Source organism: Poecilia latipinna, unplaced genomic scaffold, assembly GCF_001443285.1.
Source record: "Poecilia latipinna isolate Pla-1442-1.1 unplaced genomic scaffold, P_latipinna-1.0 Scaffold624, whole genome shotgun sequence".
In the NCBI taxonomy this organism is placed as follows: Eukaryota; Metazoa; Chordata; class Actinopteri; order Cyprinodontiformes; family Poeciliidae; genus Poecilia; species Poecilia latipinna.
Window position 1 is genome coordinate 205,905 of NW_015113240.1, and position 18,780 is coordinate 224,684.

The 18,780-nt window shown below is 40.0% G+C and overlaps 1 protein-coding gene across 8 annotated transcripts in view; it reads left to right on the plus strand.

Moving 5' to 3' along the window:
• Window positions 1-437: 437 nt before the first annotated feature.
• The window catches only part of smoc1 (SPARC related modular calcium binding 1), a 71,909-nt gene continuing 53,566 nt past the window's right edge, over window positions 438-18,780 (plus strand). For 3 of the 8 annotated variants that reach the window (XM_015043307.1, XM_015043310.1, XM_015043309.1), the window contains exon 1: window positions 438-846. In XM_015043307.1, the coding sequence (XP_014898793.1) occupies window positions 745-846 (102 nt within the window). In that variant the 5' untranslated portion in view covers window positions 438-744. The remainder of the gene's footprint in view (window positions 847-18,780) is intronic. The other 5 variants (XM_015043312.1, XM_015043311.1, XM_015043308.1 and 2 more) reach the window with 3 other exon arrangements.

Genomic DNA, 18,780 nt, shown 5'->3' on the forward strand with positions numbered 1-18,780 from the left:
ATGAATTAAAAAGCACATTTCTGACCAGTCGGCAGCGGCAGATCTTCAAACACAGGCTGACCCCCCGGGCTGTGTGTGACAGCTATTGACTTTATTCAATAGATGTTTCCCATTGTAACCCAAGTACAGAGGCTAAATGTCACAGCAGCAGGATACTGGCCTATTATAGAGCATTATACGTCCCTGAAAGGGGATGAGAGCCCAAAGTTTAACCTCACAGTCGCTCGGCCATTGTCTCTGCTCTCAAAGACGGATGATAATACACTGAGGGGTCTCTGCAGCTGGCAGCTTCTCTTGACTCAACCAGATCCTGGGCAGCAGCTTCTTCTTTTTTTTTTCTATTCTCAATATGGGCGCGGCTTCGCCACCAGGCGGCGCCGCCATTGGCTCCGGCAGAGCGTCAGTCAGCGACGCAGCCTTCAGCCTGGCTTTTAAATGAAAGTGCAGCGACACTGAACCTGTGGAAACCGCGATGAACAGCTGATCCTCCCGCAGTGGATGAAGCCTCCCGCCGCGGTCTCCGGCCGGTCATGATGTCCGCTCCTGTGCACGGCACTATGTGAATAGCTGTTGGACAGACAAAGCAAGGAAGTTATTACAAGAAGAAAAGAGTGAAGATATTTCTACATACATATGTGTTTTTGGGATCTCAAATTAATAATAACGTCTTAGATTTGTGGGTTTTTTTTTTCTTCCCGGATTGGAGATACTGCGCGCTTCTCGGTGCGCCACCAGCTCTCCGTCATGCTTTTGCCAAGCGCTGTTGTCTTCACTTTTTCTTGCTTTTTGGCCCCGTTGCTCCTCTGCTACCTGCCTCAAGTCTCTGCACAGAAGCCCGGATCGCGGGTGAGTGGACCCACGCGTGTCTCTGCACACTCTGCACTCTTTCAGAAAAAAAACTTCACACACAGAGCCGCCCGCGCGTAAAATTGTTTATTGAATCTAGTATCTGTTTTAAATAGTCATGTTTTTTTTTTCTTTTTTACTTGCGGATTAATTGAGAACTCTTTTTTTTTTACAAAGCAGATAAATAATTGATTCCCTTGTTAATAATGTGTACAAACGCCTTACAGTAAATGAAACTTTTATTGTTGTTTTTTGCAAGAAACTAGTCGAAATCCCCCATTTTTTTCACTTTATGTTTATTCACCAGGCAAAACAAACAAACCAGTAATAGTTTTCAATCAAATCTCTGTTAACATAAAAACATTTCCTGTCTTCTCCGGGAACATTTCACAAGCGTAACCAAACAGATGAATCTCTCTAGGCACTTCAGCTCACCCCACTGGTTTTCCAATTATTATTGATCAATTTTGTGTCTGATTAATCATCTTCCTTCTGATTTAGCAGAGTAGAAAAACTCATTACGGATAGAATCCGCCTTATTTCTATTAAAAAACCCTCTTTGGATCGTAACAGAGTGAGGTCCACTCTAACAATCTTCCCAAACCCTCTAAATTCACTTCAATTCACAGTGCTAATTTACAATAAATGTCTCTCCACTACACTTTACGACAGAAGCCTGTGGAATCTAATCATTATTTATTTTTATTTTGTAAGAGTTTGTGGCTCTAGTGGCATTTATTCAGAGTAATCAGGCAGGAAATGGAAAACATGCAGCAGCAGCTCTGGATGTTGGGGGAAATAAAACCCTGGAGGACCAAAAACCGACTGCGACTGTCTGCTTCGTTCCAGTTCAATCCCAGGAATAAAACAAACTTAATTCAGTTGATAAAATGATCCATCCAGGCATCAAGTTGCCATCGCCTGGTCAAACATTTAGATGGTTTATTGCATCGAGTTATAAAACTTTGTAGCAACCAGACTGAAGTAGAAAGAAGCCCACAGCATCACAGATTCATCCTGTTTCTCGTCGATGGGGTGCTCGTTGCCAAGGCGACCCACCTCAGTTTCATCTGGGCCAAAGCAGATGAATCAACATGTTTACATTTGTTGCATATGATGTATAAAATGAGTTTCCTCTACATCGTTTCTGCACTAAGTAACTTTATTTTAAGACTCTTACTACATTGACTACCGATAAATGGTTGTATTTTACTGTATTTCTTTTTCTTTCTTTTGGCTAGATGATGCATTATCCATTTGCAATCATATAGCCAGGAGCCAGCAGTGTTTTAGTTGCTTTTGTAATCTGGAGATTTTTGTGACTGTCTATAGAATCATAGAATTGGCACCTGGCAATAAATCCAAGGTCTGTCCAACTTCAGTCATAACATTTTTGCGAGGTTCAGACAAACGCTGATGGCCTTGTCAGGTACAAAAAGAAGAAGAAAAAAAAAATCACTCTAGGATCCAGATGCACTTTAGAGGATTTGATTTTTTTTCTTCTCTTTTTTGCTTCAGTTTTTCTGAACCTGTTCGACTCACAAGCGTTTTTTGTGTGTGTGTGTTATTTAAATGTTATTTTGGAAGAGAGCAGGACTCCATACTGCACTGCTGTCCCGCAGTTGGCTTTAATCCTTAGGCTTGCTCCAAAAGTGGTGTAATCCATCTAAGTGAGTAATGAGAAACAGCAACCCCAGACCTGATCGGTCTCCAACCAGGTGGATTATGAGCAGCTCAAACCCAGGAAAGACTTCTCTTTTCTGTGTTTTATATACTTGGTTTTAAAGCCTACATGTCAGTGCAGTCAGGGAAAACCGAAGCATAGTTTGTCCAGATATTTCCTTACTTCCCACAGCATCCCTGCTCCCGTTCCCTCCTCCTGTTCTCAGACAGATCTTTGTCACTGTTGTGTCTCCTGGTCCCGTTTATTCCACCCCCCTCCCTCTCTCCCTTCTCCTCCCACACACTGCTCTGCTTGTTCCCCCCCACCACCACTTCTTGTGTTCTTTAGTTCCTTTCCAAATACCCGTGGCACCGCTGAAGGCGAAGAGGGGAAATGAGCGATGCGAACCGGAGAGGACCGGTATTGTTTCGGTTTGCTGATGCGCCGTGATATTTGCGGCTGTGTGTGTGTGTGTGTGTGTGTGTGGGGGGGGGGGGCGAACAAGATGACTCACGGCGGGGGGGGAATATGTAATGCCCTCTCACATACGGGAACCGTTTCACAATGTCTTTGAAACCTTCTCGAATACAAAACGTGGTGAGGTCTGTGGGGACGGAGGCGCAGCGGATTTTGTGCTGTCTCTATCCGTCGTTTTCCTCCTGGTGAAAATAGTTCAAGCAGGGAGGGGGGGGGGGGTTATGGTTGACTCAGGTGCAAAAAAAAACCCCAAAAAAGGTTTGGTTGCCTTTGGGGTTTTCCATTTTGGAATTCACTTGGAAGGTTTCACCCCAAATCTCACATGACTGACAACCTGACCAGCTCTTCTTCTGATGAGCTGAACTTTCATGTCGTCCACTTCAGGAGGAGAGATTCTTTTGTGCCTGGTTTTAGGCAAACTTCTCCAAACCACACTGCAATCAGTTCGACAACAACAAAGAGAAACGCAGTAAAAAGCGTGTGGCTGTACGTCTGTTTGGTGTGACTTTGTACAAGCTCCAGCCAGGAATGGTAGGAATCACCTCCCAACACATGAACTCTGCATCCATTTCGTCCTCTTGCAGCTCACTGACCACCAGCATCCACAAAGTGGAGACTTTTAACCTGGAGGTTCAAGAACATGGAGAAACTGAGCCTATAATACTTTAGCAGCTAGTAGTGGTAATTACTACTTGGTATAAGGCACTCTGCCTGTTCAGTATATATATATATATATATATATATATATATAGTTTGAACATGATTTCTTCCTTCCTTTCTCTACAAGACCGATCCCTCCCCTCTTCCCGCTTCTTAAAAAAGTCGTCTCTGAAAACAGAGCCAATCGGAGCACAAGAAGAACGGCTAAATTATTTTACTGTTGTAGACAAAACAACATAACGAAGCCTAACTCTACATGCGGCTTAGTCACGACTGAAGCTACACTAAACTAAAATGAAAAGACAAAAACAAAACGTGAGCAGTGATAAGTACAAAAGCAATCAAAGATGTGAGAAGTTATAACATATTCCACCTGCTTTAATCGACAGTTCTAATTGGTTTTAGAAATCATCAACTCAATTTTTTAACAATTAATCATGATTAAATCTCAGCATTCCTGATTAAAAATGGTCATTGTTTAACCACCCTTATATTTATATGTGTAAGCTATATACATATATTGATCTTTCATGTAAACAAATGGTCAGTGTACTAACACATAAGTACATAGGTCTAGAAGTCACCTTTCAGGCAGCTGACCAGCAGTGCATAGAATTTAAGGGCTTTGTATTGTATTGTATACAGTCACTTTCTTTAGCATATGCTAAAGGACTTTAAATAGTATGACGCAAAATACTTTGGGGTTTTTTAAACTGTAGCTATTTACAGTCTGGTACATCAGGTAGTATACAGTAGGTTTATGTTTACCTACAAAGTCAATAATAACTAATTTATTCCAAAGTAAGACATTTATGTTCATGCTTGGCAAAAGAAACCAACCAATCAGAGCATGTTTCTGAAATCTGAGAATAGAACATAAACGCCAAATTTGCAAAATCTGATATGTACGTAAAATTTGATTAAGAAACCAACTTTTTCCAACATGCATTGTTTATCCCCATAATTCTCTTTAATTGTATTAAAATTAAAAACAATTAAAAACTCTGATGTTGAAGGCAGAGGAAGGAGGTGGAACTGACCCTAGTTGCACCTGTGGTCACTTCAAGGTGTTCTGTAATTGTTTTTGCCCCGTCTTCATAAACATGGAGGTGGGAGGGGGCAAAGGGGGATGAGAGCGGGGTGGGGGCGACAATAAATGTAGAAGTTAAACTTACCGTGTCCTACGAGTCAGTTTTTAAGCACATTTTTTAAACCTTACTAACCGGGGGGGGGGAGGATTTGCACACTAATGAGACAGATGGCGGACAGGCGCCGCGTCCACAAATATCTTTGTCATGAATTCAGCTTGATGAGGATGTCCTACGTAGCCAAGCATCCTTAGTTCTCCTCATCAAATCAACCTGGTAGTGCTCGCTGAGGGATGCAACAAACGGTCGGCGTGCATACTTTGCTGACGGCATCAGCGAGGACTCGTAAACTCACCGAGCAGCACAGGTGAAGAGCCAGGCATGGGTGGCGGGGTTGGCCAGGAATGCATGCCTTCATGTTGGGAGAGAAAAAGCCACACGGTTCAGCAGGAAAGCAGTTTTTTTATTGCTGTGATGTAGATCACAGCCTTTGCTGCAGGTGTGAGTGGTCTGCATCTGTGCGCCGATGGATGCAACGTGCATGTGTACAGTCGGCCGGTGGCTCTAATTAAGCTCGCAGCACGCAGGTCTCAGGTTTTATTGAAAGAAAGAAAAGATGTGTGAAAGCTGAAGTCGATCTGAAAGTAAAGGCAGGTGTCAACGCTATTAGACAGCTGTTATGTTATGAGAAGCACCTTTTTATTCAGTTTGGCTGCGGATGTCCCATTGCATTTCTTGATTTTGAATATGTTCAACCATCCTACCGTTATCTTCTGCTTAATCCAGGGTAAAGATCCAGGCCTTCCTCTCTTTACCCACTTGTTCCAGTTCCTTCAGAGGAATCCCCAAGGCATTCCCAGATTAGCTGAGAAACATAGTCCCTCCAACATGTCCTGGGTCTTCCTCTGTGTCTTCTCAAATTTGGAACATGCCTGGGTTCTCTTGATGTAGACTCAATAATGATATTCTACTGGATGACTGCACTTCTCACCCCATCTCCAAGGGAAACCCTTCGTAAGAAACTCGTTTCAGGCTTTTGTATCCGCAATCTTGTTCTTTTGGCTTGTGACCAAAAGAAAGCAAAGGAACAGAGACAAAGCGGTAAATCCAGAGCTTCCCCTTTTGGTTTAGCTCTCTCACCACAATGATAGACCCACATCACTTAGATGCCACACCACTACCCTTATTGATGTCCCACTCCATTTTCCCTTCAATCATGAACTAGAGCCATAGATACATGAACTCCTCCACTTGGGGAAAGACCTGGAAGGAACTCTACCATTAACTGCCTCAAGATCAAGTTTCTGGATTTAACGGTGCTGATTTTTTAAAATTTTTTTTATCTTGACTGCTTCTCACTTGACTGCGAACCGTTCCAGTGGAAGCTTCAGATCATGATCTGATGAAGCCAGTAGGACCGCATTGCCTCCAAAAAGCAGAGACGCAATAATGAAGCCACCTGGACGGATCGTCTCAACCACTCGACTGCGCCGAGACAATCGAGACTTTTACATTCTGTTTATAAAAGTTATGAACAGAACCTGTTACAATGGGCAACCTTGGCAGAGTCCAACTCTCTCTGGAAATGAGTCCGACTTGCTGACGGCAGTTCAGACCCAGCTCTGGTCATGTAACGACAGTCCGTGTCAAGGGGGCCTGGCACCCCATCATCTCAAAGTTCTCCACACAAGACTCCCAATGAGATACAGTCCAACGCTTTCTCCAAGTCTAAAAAAAAATGTTTAGGCTAATGCTCATACCCCCTCCAGAGCCCTGCTGAGGGTGTAGAGTTGGTCCAGTGTTGTATGGAGGAGGGAAAAACGACACTGCTCTTGTAAATGTCAAAGATTTGTCACACGTCAGAATTTGAATATCTTTTTCTTGTAATATTTGGTTGCATGAGGCTCAGGTTAGATTTCCTTTCAGAATGTTAGACGATTGTATTCATAACGTAATAATAATAGTAAAAGAGCACATGATGCATTAAAAATAGAAAGTATTGAAAATATAAGCTGACATTTCAGGCAGAGCAATCATGGTCTTACTCAAATTTGTCACTTTTGTGTCATCAGAGACTCTAAACATGCTCAACAAGCCGGGTAGCCCAGAGAAGTAAACTTTGTTTTATTGCTCCATCATGCTGCATATTTGGTCATTTAGACCCAAATCTAGAAGGTCAAGGTCTCCAGCTGAGATGTTTAGACCCTCTGAAGTGAGCGGTGTGGTTGTCCAACCATAACAAACAGCAACGAGAACAGCAAAACAAATGCAGGGGAGTTTGTGGGAATTTTGTGGGTTTGTGTTAGCCGCACTCTGATGATTTAGAAAAGAAAAAGCAGGAAAAGTCAAGGTTTTAAAAGAATGGCAGCTTGAAGAAGTCATATTTCTCAAAACAAAGATCAACAATTGGAGAGTTGAGGCACATTTCTGATCTCTGGTTTATTTAAACCTGGAGTCTGCTGACACCGGTTTTAGTAGATTGCAATTTGGTTTTGTGAAATGTTGTGAAAAGTCTGTTTATCAATTATTTATATCAAAGTCCCGCAGTGTGAATAAGAGAGCATTGACAAAGTCATTTCAGTTTCTGTCTTTAACTTTTCATATTAGCCACATTAGCATAGTTAGCATTGCTAGCTGTAAACATCAGTCTCTCTCTCTCTCTCTCTCTCTCTCTCTCTGTGTATTGACCAGAGAATGCAGACCTTCACAGCAACACAGAGTCTCCCAAAAAGCTGCCAACATTTCTAACATGTTTCAAGATGGAACCAAAAAGTAAACAGAGGAACTTTGCATTCCTGGTTTCTACTGAAATCAACTCCAGGTCGATTTCCCCAACAACAGAAAGATTCAGATTTAGTGCTCTGTGGCAGGCGGTTCATTTTTGTATTTGGTTTCTGTTGCAAAAGTCTAAATGAACACCTGATGTACCTCTGTAGAAAATGCAGATTATTTTCTACTTTGATAGCTTGCAATAGTTATTGTGAAGGGTATGAAGAAGTTTTCATTAAAATGTAAAAAAAAAAAAATCATTTTTAAATTAAATGCATGCCAGTTCCCTTTGACATATCATCTTTTGAGAGATGTTTGTCTCCTCTCTCAAAAGATGATTTATTATTATGCAATCAGAAAACAAAATTCTTGATGAAATGGAAATCCTTTTAAATCTAAATCTGCCAGATGGGGAAAAAAAAAGCAAAGATCTTGAACAAATTTAAGTGGATTGTGATTTAACCAAAACACACTTAAGAATCATCGTAAACCAACAGGAAGAGGAAAAGCAAAACACAGAAAAAAAATCCTTAGGATGATTGCACAGTTTCTTATTTTTTTCTTTTACAAAACATTATGTTTTTAATTATAAAAAAACAAAACAACAAAAGATAAAAGATGTAGAAATCGTTCCAGACACCAGGGCTCCACTTTTATTGTATTGGACTCTACCAAATGCCTTGAACGGTCACTCCACCTCTGACAAGTCATATTGCTTGCATATGTTGATTCCCTCAGATAAGCGCATGATTAGGAAAATTCATTTCATGCTCAATTTCAGGACTTCGTAATCAGGTTAATGGAAAGCAGCCATCCTACATGAGTCAGGCCTGGAGTTCCCGTCAGGAATCGTCATGATTTTACTCAACCTTTTCTTCTCTCTGTAGATCCTGCTGATAGGTTGGGGGGGGTGTGGGGTTGCCTGTATTTACGTTTTTATTTTTATTTTTTCCCCCTCCAATGTCAGTTTGAAGTCAAGGAAACTCACGTGACGCATGTTGAATGAGTTACTACTCTCTTTAATCCTCAAAACGGCTGCGACGTTTCCGCCTCCTTATCGGGCTCCCTCTGCAGATTTAGCCTCTGCTTCTGGCTCATATTTTTTTTTGGTTCGCTTTGATTTGAGCAAGTGTGTGGTCCGGAGCGAGCAACAGGGACTTCTAATCCGGCTGCAGTACGTGATGGACGCACACACTGGGCGTTTCTTCCCAGGCCGGCGGACACAGGCCGACTGTTCTGCAGCCAGGACGGAGCATTAGTGACAGAGAACGCTGTTAATCAGATTTAGAGTCATATCGGAAGAGGAAGAACATGTCTCCTTATCCCGGCATCAGCTTTGGATTTATATTTCTTCTCACCACTTCAAAAGACGCTGAGGACGTTATCCAGTTCATTAATCCTGTCTTCGGTCTCGAGCACTGATCTGTTTTCATCGTGGCCTAGCAGCCGGCGACGCAAGTCAGGATTCTTCGCCATACATTGGATCAAAATGAAATTTGCTAGGATAATTGTTCACAACAATAGACTAAAGTGATTGTAAATGTGGCCGAAGTAGAGATTTTCTTGGTCATACTAGAGGAAGCAAAGGGAAATTTCTAAAGTCATTTGGAACCAGCTGGGAAAATTGACGGGGTAAATTAAAAATAAAGGAAAAACTCCACAGATGGTAGGATAAACAGATAGTTTCTAAGGAAGTAACAGATAACTTTTAACAATTTCCTTATCGACTCTGTGTAAATCATCGCCTATGGTTTTCCAGCCAACAACAAACCTAAATATTGTTCCAAAAAAAAAAAAATACAATAAGACCAGCTTTTAGCTCAGGAAATGTCACAGAACTTGAACTTTTAAAACTTAAAAAAACAAAAAAAAAAAAAAACAAAACATAAAATCACTCAACTCATTCACAACAAATGAAGTAATTGGTTTCCAATAACAAAAAATACTCTATAATTAAAATTCTCAGGCAGTGTTCCCTATGCATCAAAGTCAGCTAAGAGAACGCTGATCTGACAAAGTGGAGAACATTTATTCGTTTGAAATCACAGGCCTGTCAATATGCTACCAGAAACGTCTAAATTTGCAGAGAAACTCATAACTCAACAAATAATCGCCTTTCTGAACATGTACTCAGCTTCCTTTCACCCAATCTGGTTTCAAAGTTCTATAGAAAATGACAAATGCTCCCTCACAGAAAATGTTAAAATATCTGCTGGACAAATGTGTTGTGGTTGTTTCTTGATCTCAAGAAAGCATTTGAAGCCATTAAACATGAAATATTACTGACCGAGCAAAGTGGATTTCATTTTTCACTTTAAAACTCATTGACTTTTAGTCATGTAATGAATATGAGACAGCCAGAATCAATTTGTTCAGAGATGTCTCACAGGGATCCACTCTTGGGCCATTAGTGTTTTTCTCTTTACAGAAATGATCTTCCATCTGAATGTCAAACATCCAACATTCAAATGTATGCAGACGACACACTAATATACATGTACGATAAAAATGTTAACTGACAGAAACTATATTTAATTAACATTAATTAACATTTAATTAACATTCAACAAATGTTGAATGAATGCTGCTGAAACCTCAACGTAGCCAACATAGTCGCTCGGTTCTGCTCTGGATCAAACAGATCCAGTGTGGAACCTAAAGATCCTGGACCAAGAGAAAGAATACAAGCTGTAACAGAGTAAAAAAAACCTCTGATAGAATCTAAATCAACTTTTAAATCCCAGATGAAAAGGGTCTTTGGAGTCAAATTCAACGTTTCCAATTTACTTTCATAAGGTCGCACTTATATGTAAATACAGGCCAGTGAAATATGTATAAAATGCTATGGTCACGTCACAAATCAGTTACTGTTTAGCATTAAATAGAGCCCGCAGCCTTATGAGACCTATTCAAAATACATAAACTATTGATAGTCAGATATGCCAAGATGAATATTAGTTTTTTTTCTATTGCTGTGACTTAAATTCATGACTGTTAGGTTAATTGGTCTGTCTAAATTGCCCCTAGGTGTGTGTGTGTGCGCATGGTTGTGTGTCTGTGTTGCCCTGCGACAGACTGGCGACCTGTCCAGGATGTACCCCGCCTCTCGCCCGGAACGTTAGCTGGAGATAGGCACCAGCACCCCTCCCGACCCCATTGAGGGACAAGGGTGTTCAGAAAATGGATGGATGCTGTGACTTTATGAGCTTCTCCTCCTACTTCAGTTTTTGCTTTTCTCTCGTCTGAAAAAAAATATTTAGATGTTTCAATATCTTAACTGGCAGTTTTGTTTTGTTTATTAGTATATTATCTACTGTCTGATTATTGTAGCTCGTCTTTTCTGTGTATTCTGTACATTCTGTCCTATAGTGTAAATGCTGTTTTCGGTAACTTGTAAAAACCGAGCGCCAGAAACCTGCAGGTGTTTACACTTTACCTACAACATTAAAGCAGTAAGTGTCTGGGCATTCACATTACAGAGTTTCTGATAACTCCACTAATTAATGGATACGAAGGAAAACCCTCGCTCACAAAGGTTCAACGTCAGCCCAGACGGCGGAGGACAAACTTTCATTGGTTTGTTGTTCCTCAGTGGAGGGCTCATAATTTAAAGAGTCCTATAAACAGTCGGAGATTATTGACAAAAGGAAGCATTTAATGGACATGTAGAAGAATGCGCGTTGTTGTTGCACTGCTTGTTGTTGCTGTCTCACCACGATAACAAGCCTGTCGCACAATAGCGGAGATCTTGGCGCACAGTTCCGACTTTCTACAAACAGATGCACAGTCAGTGAACTTGAGCGGTCCGTAATCTGCCTGAGAATAGAAACACTTCTTCCCAGCAATAGTCAAGTCAGGGTGAGACCTGCAATTTTTTTTTTTTTGGCCTAATGATGAGAGCCTGTTTTGTTCTGCTTCAGAATCATACAGAGAAAAAAGAGGGTTCATTAAATTATGTTTTTCTCCATACTGCCTTTCATATAGAAGATGTGAATTTGGTACCTTATATTGGAAAATGTAGATCCTTCGGGTTGAAAAGAGACCGCAGTGATGCATCATGGCCTTTGCCAAGTTCAGGGTTGCCGTACCACACATGTACTGGAGTCACTTTTTCCACATTTTATTATAGTGGACACTTGTTGTTGTTGTTGTTGTTGTTAAAAAGTTGATTACAATAATTTTCCTCTCACAGTTTGTGGAAAGAATTTGTGGGAAGTCTTTTGTATACAGAGGCCTGTCAGGATAACAGATTTTGTTGGACAATAAATTGCCCCAGAAGTTATTGCGATAAACGATAACATCGTTATTTTGAGACCGCTTTCAAGTGATACAAATGGTGGTGGCGTAGTAATGCAAGGACGCATTCTTAAATACCAAAAATCTTTAAATTCTAACAAACATTTAACGCTGGAACGGGAAGACATTTTAAATACACAAAATGAACAACAGAAATAACAAATAAAATTCATTTTGAAGTCTCTGTAAACGAAATAGTCCTTCAAAAACAGTCTAGTTGAGACCAAAGCACCAGACTGAAGACTTTTATCATCCAGTTTTTGGTGGAAAGAGAAAAACGATAAATCATGCAAATAGAAATTATAGAGCTCATTTTAATTTATCATGTGATTAATTGATTTATTGCTTATTGTGACAGGCCTATTTGAATATTTAATAAAATGAAGAAAAAAAATCCCTAAATAAAAATACAATTCATTGTCCTTAACTAAGAACTTTTTGGGGCATTTTGGCTGCAATCACAGCCTCTCGTGTCTTCTTATATCTCTACAAGCTCAACACATTATTTTCTCCCATTCTTCTCTGCTGACCGATAGGCTGGATCTACAGCGCCCCCTAGGGAGCCATTGTTTATGATTTTAGAGATTTTCACTTATATTCAAGTCCAGGACCAGGTCCAAGGTTCTTTGCTTTATTGCTGCGGGCAAATTTAGAGCCGTCCAGATAAAGTGACTGAAGAAAAGGAATTTCTTGTTCAAGGACTCTGGTACAAAGATTGACAACTTCTGTCTCGTCTGAATTTAAAAACAACCAAGTGCAGTCATCCAGTAGCCTGCTGTGTTTTTGAATTAAAAAAAACATTTAAAGTTAACAGTAAATTTGAAAGTATGACTAAGCGATTACGTATTATTGGACGACACTATTAACAATGCCTTAACACCAACTATTAAGTCTTAAAAAAGGCAAATATAAGAAAGTACAATTAAAATACACACTCCAGTTGCTTTATCCTATTTAAAGAGTTCTTTTTGATTTTTTTATCTTTATTCGCCGACATTGCTAGCGTGTCGACAGCAAGTGGTTACGGAGCTCCAAAGAATAAAAAATGACCCCTGACCTCAGATTTCCTGTGTGTTTACATACTGACCATAATGATGTCATTGTGCTTCCATCTGTTTCACCAAAGAGACTCTTTAACACGTCTTTATTATCACTGTTACCGGTGTTTAGAAAGAACCTATAACCTATAAACAAAGAATGCTTAGTCTGGTGGGGCAGCAAGTAAAGCCTGGTGGCCCGCCAGGCTTAAAATACATGAGCAGAAACAACACCATCCATGTGTTTGACTGGCCTAGTCAAAGTCCAGACGTAAATCCAGTCGAAAATCTGTGGCAAGACATGATGTTCATACATGCTCGGCACATACTCCAAGGATCTTACAGCTGAAAATGCTCTGAAAAGTGTTTGTATCTGAAAGTGTGAAAAAGAGCAAGACGTACTAATATTTTTCTTACTGGATCATAACCATGTGGCTTAATGTTCGTCAGTAATGTCCAGTGTTTCTGGGACGTACATCAGCACACATGCTAAATAACAGTCTTTTATTTGGGCACCACCTGATAGGTGTGATAAATCTAAAATTGGGATCAGCGGTTTATTATGTGTTTATATGATTGTTTTATTACTCAAACTCCGTCCAGAAGTGGAATATTCTCCAAACTAATAAAGAAAGTTGGAAGGTGTGAGATTTAGATCCACTGTTGAAGGTGAAATTCACAGATTTTCTTACTGCCTGGCTAAAATAGCTCGTTTTTAAACCTTTACGGAGGCGTATAAAAATTATTATTTTTATAATGATATTTGCTTATCTTGTTTGAATGCCAAAACCCAGGCTGGAATAAATTCCCTGCCAGTGATGGCAAAGTCTTTTTTTTTGTGAAGCTGTAATGGTTGCACAACAGGGGTTGCGTTTCACTTATTTTATGAGTGTTGCAGAGAGAACTCAGGGGTTCGTGTTTTTCTGGCTCGACCGTGTGGGATACTGTGCATGCTGGGGGAATTTGGCTTGTTAAATGTGAGAATCTCATTGCTCATTGTTTCCCAGCCGAAACCAACCGAAACACACCGTCTTGATTTGACGGAAGGAAAAGGTGACTGTCAAATCATGACAGTGTCGGGAAATGCTAACACACTCTCTCTCTCTCTCTTTCTCTCTCTCTCTCTCCCCGTCTCCCCATTGTTACTACTCCTACATTATTTGTCGTTAAAAGGTACTGAGAAGGATGTATTTAATACTCTAATTTATCTTTTATCTCCTGTTTGGCTCGGCGTCATGTCAGACTCTGCCTCATTACGGAAAGTATAACAAGTTCGGGTATCTGTGATGTTTTCCTGGTGTGTTCCGATAATTGCATTTCGCCGTGTTCAGTCCGAATATGTTTGGTTTTGATTATGAGATTCCGGGTGGGTCTGAACCACATATATTGTTGGCAGAACCGGGGAGGGGCTGTTTTCTCTCAGTAGATAAAAACACTTTGTCACCTATGCTACAGCGGACGATTGCTGCCAAATGGAAAAGGCCAAGAATTTAGCTGTAAATAACTTTTAAGCTCCCCAATTTGCTAGGCAGGTGGGGTTTTACCACATCAGGACCTTCTGGAGAGGATTTGGTGATCTGGGAGGAGAGAGCGAACTGGGTAACGACGGGACGGAAGAAATTTTCACACTTTGATGTCTTACCTTTTTTTTTCTTTTTTAATTTACCTTTGGAAACCAAAGTCTTTTAGTTACCATTACTTACAAATGATATCCTTTGATAGCCAGTCTTGCCTCCTCAGTTCGGCGGGTTCCAGTCTTTGATAATCGGTGTGAGGAAGGTTTGCCTTACTCCTCACTCTTGGTTTGAGATGTTTTACGGATTTCTTTGTGTGTTCGTCCCATTTGAAGTCGTCCTGCAGTATCTTAATGAGAATCAGATCTGATCTTTGACGTTGGCCGTGACTCTGTTTCTCGGCTAATGCATTCCTTAAGCCAGTCCTCGGATTTACTGGCATGTTTTGGGGTCATGGACATGTTGCAAGGTCCTGCTTTGCTTCCACTTTAATCGTCTTTTACACATGATGATCTCATATTTTTCTCTTTGATCCACAACTTAATTCACGGTGGAGTTGATGAAGATGAGTTGGTCAGGTGCTGAAGCAGCAAAGAATCCAAAACCCACATCAGGAAACTTCCAGTTCTGTGCTCAGCAGGTTGGATACCACTCTTTTTCTTGAATATTGTGTTTGGTTTCGGCCAAATTTTCACTCCATATAGTTAGCCCTGTCACAATAACAAATGCTGCTAGACGATAAATTGTCCCAGAGGTTATCGTGATAAACAATACTATTGTTGTTGTCAAGTAATGCAATGACAATAATGGCATAATAATGAAATAACATATTCTCAAAGATCAGTAAGCCTTAAATACTAATGAACATTTAACACTGGAGCTGGAAGATATTTTAAATATCCAAAATAAATTAACAAAACAACAAATAAAATGAATTATGAAGTCTCCATAAACAAAACTTCTCCTTCAAAAAAAGAAAAAGTGGCTAGTTGAAACGAAAACACCAAACTGAAGATTTTTATCATTCAGTTTTTGGTATAGAGAGAAAAGAGAAAAACGATAAATCATGCAAATTAAAGTAATCGAGTTTGTTCTAATTTATCAGTCGATTAATTGATTTAGTGCATAGTGCAACAGGCCTACATATAGCATATATTCACTTTTAATTGTTTGTTTAATTGTTTTTGTTAGGTTACAAAGATTTACTCCTTGTACACCTCCCATGACTGTTAAACTTTTACCATCTCTCACATTTTTAAAGGTTTTTGTGGCACTAGTGGCCACAAAAGCCAGAAGAGAGAAGGGGAAAACATGCCTGGGGCTGGGACTGTGCTGAGGATTGTAGCCTCAGCATATGACACACTTGGTACGCCCATCTCTTCCTGGTTCCCAAAAATTTGCTAGCATTGATATTTCCTGAGAATTCCTTTAGCACCTTGCAGTCTGCTTTCATGTTGAACTGGCAGCTTTGAATGTCCTCCACTTGTAGGGTATTTTCTATAAAGTCTTATTTTCTATAAGATCTGTTCCTTCACTCAGTCTTGCTGCAATCTTTCAAAGGTGCTACGGTTGTACCGTTTAGTTATGCTAGTTGAATTTTAGATAATCTTTAAAATTCATATCGAAACTCTTATGTGAATCTTTGTATGAACTAAAGAGACTAAAAAGCCCTTTCTGCTTGTTTCTGCCAGTTAAAGATTATTTTCTTGATATTATTAGGAGCTACATTTAGGTCAAAGTCATTGCAAGTGAACCTTACTCTGACAGTGTTCAAATATGAACTATGTTTCTTTGATACCAGAAGGGAAAATGATGTAAAACAGTAGTTTAGAGAGAAATGTGATAAGACTGTTTTCCACGGCTGAATCTTGGCGTTGTCGTTGGCTGTGATGCCGGACAGAATCTGAGTCAGAAACAGACCCGATAACATAAGACTTTGCTTCGGTTGCCTTTACTGCTCCTCTTGTACTCTGCAGGGAAATAAAGTTGCATAATTCACTCCGACACATTTCTATAAAAGCAACCGTCCTGCAACCGAATGAGAGATTTAGTTTGGTTCTATAGCAACTAACGGGACAAATTTACTCCCATCTCACACTGGATGAGAAGCATAACGCCTCATTGTTTAGCTCTGATGTTGGTGTTTTCTTATGTTTGTCAGCTCAAATTCAATTCAAAAGTGGTAAATAAACAAGACAGTGAGTCAACAGATTTTAGTGGGGCGTTAAATGTAATTGAACGTTAGCAACTAAGTCACCTAATTACGTTGGGGCGTCATGACTTTACGTTGGAAGTGAGGGACGGGAGTGTTGAGATTGTTTTCCCCGAGTTGTTTTTGCCAACGTAACCATGGCTTCCACTTGTTCAAGTCGAGCTAATTTGTTTGTGTTAGTAGCACACCTAGTTCTCTCTCATAGTGCCATTTCTGAAAGTTGGAAATAGCTAGCTTGGAAATGGATCCATGGCTTCCTGACGCGTCTGTTGATTTGATCAAATCACAAATTTCGGCAGAATTCACGCCACGTTTTCTACCACTTGAAAGTATGCAAAAGTCTAGGTGCTCAAAAGCTTTTGATTTGTTCTCACATCTGGATTGGTTTCCTGACAATCTGGGATCAATGAGTGATGAGCAGGAGGAGAGCTGAAGATGTAATGTTCAATACTTACCCTTATCAGTGTTTACTATTCAATTTACAGAAATCCAAGTTTGTGACCTTTAATTAAAACTATTTTATTTTCTCTTAAAACCTTTCTCGGATGAGAAAATTTTAACGGAAACGAACCGATAATGTCACAAAAATGTCATCAATTTAGTCAGACGGTCGGATTTCTTTAAATCAAATTAGAATAAAAACCTGACCTGATTGAGAAAAATGAATGTCATTTTTGGATTTAGCGGTGCAAAATAGACCTAATTCAATTGAAAAAAAACAAACAACTTCTAAAAAAATATTTGTTTTTTGTAACTCAGTGTAATTAGAAACATACCTGCTACATAATGCAATACTGCTGTTACTTACCATTTTTACACTGAAATCAACTAAATAAAAGCGATTAGTCTACCAAATGTCTGCTTTTTGACAAGTTTAACAAGTTGTTATGACGTCAATCGTGGCAGAGTGGGTTGCTCTCTCAATAGCATAACATCAAATGCAAACGATCAATTATCTTGGTGTGTGTCACAGGATAAAAATAACTACTTTTTAAAATGTAATAGTCATATATTAGTAATTTAAATTCAAACCACAAAAGCCATGACTTAATTTTAATCCGTGACCCTCTTCAAAACACCCAACAGTCATATTTGGTGTAAGGGAAATAGATGTGGACTGCATTTAGCACTGGATTTGAAGTTGTGTGGATTTTGGGTCTGATGGCGGCATCCGTTTTAAAGCTTGGCCTGCTTTACCCATTTCAAACCAGCTTTAATATGTTTGGGAATACCGTCCTTGTGGAACACCCAGTTGCGTCCGAGGTTCGACCACAAACCCAAACTATCCCCTAAGTTGAAAACAAAATGGTCAGAATGAGCAGAATTAGCCCAGGAGCCACTGGAACCTTCTTTTACATCGGTGTGTCTGTCCTGAGTGGGGACAGTTTCACACAGCCAAGGACTTGGAGGGTGCAGATGAAAGAAGAATCTCTGATCCAAAAACACCTTCAATTTTGTCAACATGGATGTTTTAGAGAAAAGCTACCATATTTTTCGTATTATAAACCGCTACTTTCCCCCCACTCTTTGAACCATGCGGTTTATAAGCCCGGTGCGGCTTTTCTGTGGAATTTTCTTCAGCCACCAGGGGGAGCTTTAGCAGGAAGTGAATCATTGAAAGTCAGAATTAGAAATCAAAGAAGAAAGTGCTGATTTTCATTGAGAACAAGCACATGCTAGCAGTATTCATGACAGAGAAATGTTTTCAAACTCATATGATGCAGCTTTTAAGTTAGAGGTTATCGATCTGGCAGTAAAGATCGATAGTCGCTGCACTAAGCTTAGCGTGAACGAATCCATGGTTTGGCACTGGAGACGCAGGGCTGCACCCTTAATAGCAGATGTGGAAAACCGAGAGCGGTGGAGATACCAGCGGCTTATAGCCTGGTGCGGCTTATATAGTAGGTACATTTCCAGTTTTTTTTTTTTTTAAACTTTGTGGGTGCCGTTTATAGTGAGGCGCACTCTATAGTCCGGAAAATACGGTTCATGTTCAGAGGAGGGAATGACAGGTTTTTGGCCTCAGAGGCAGCTGGGTGTGACGTTTAGCCTCATTCCTGGTGCTGGAAGCGTCATGTTCACAGAACACTTCACATTAATGTTTAAAACTGAGATACATAGCTTTAATAAAAATATAGATTTCAGAATAGAATAGGGACAAAACAGGTCCTATGGATAAAGCACAAAATTTGGATAAAATATACACAAAATATAATTT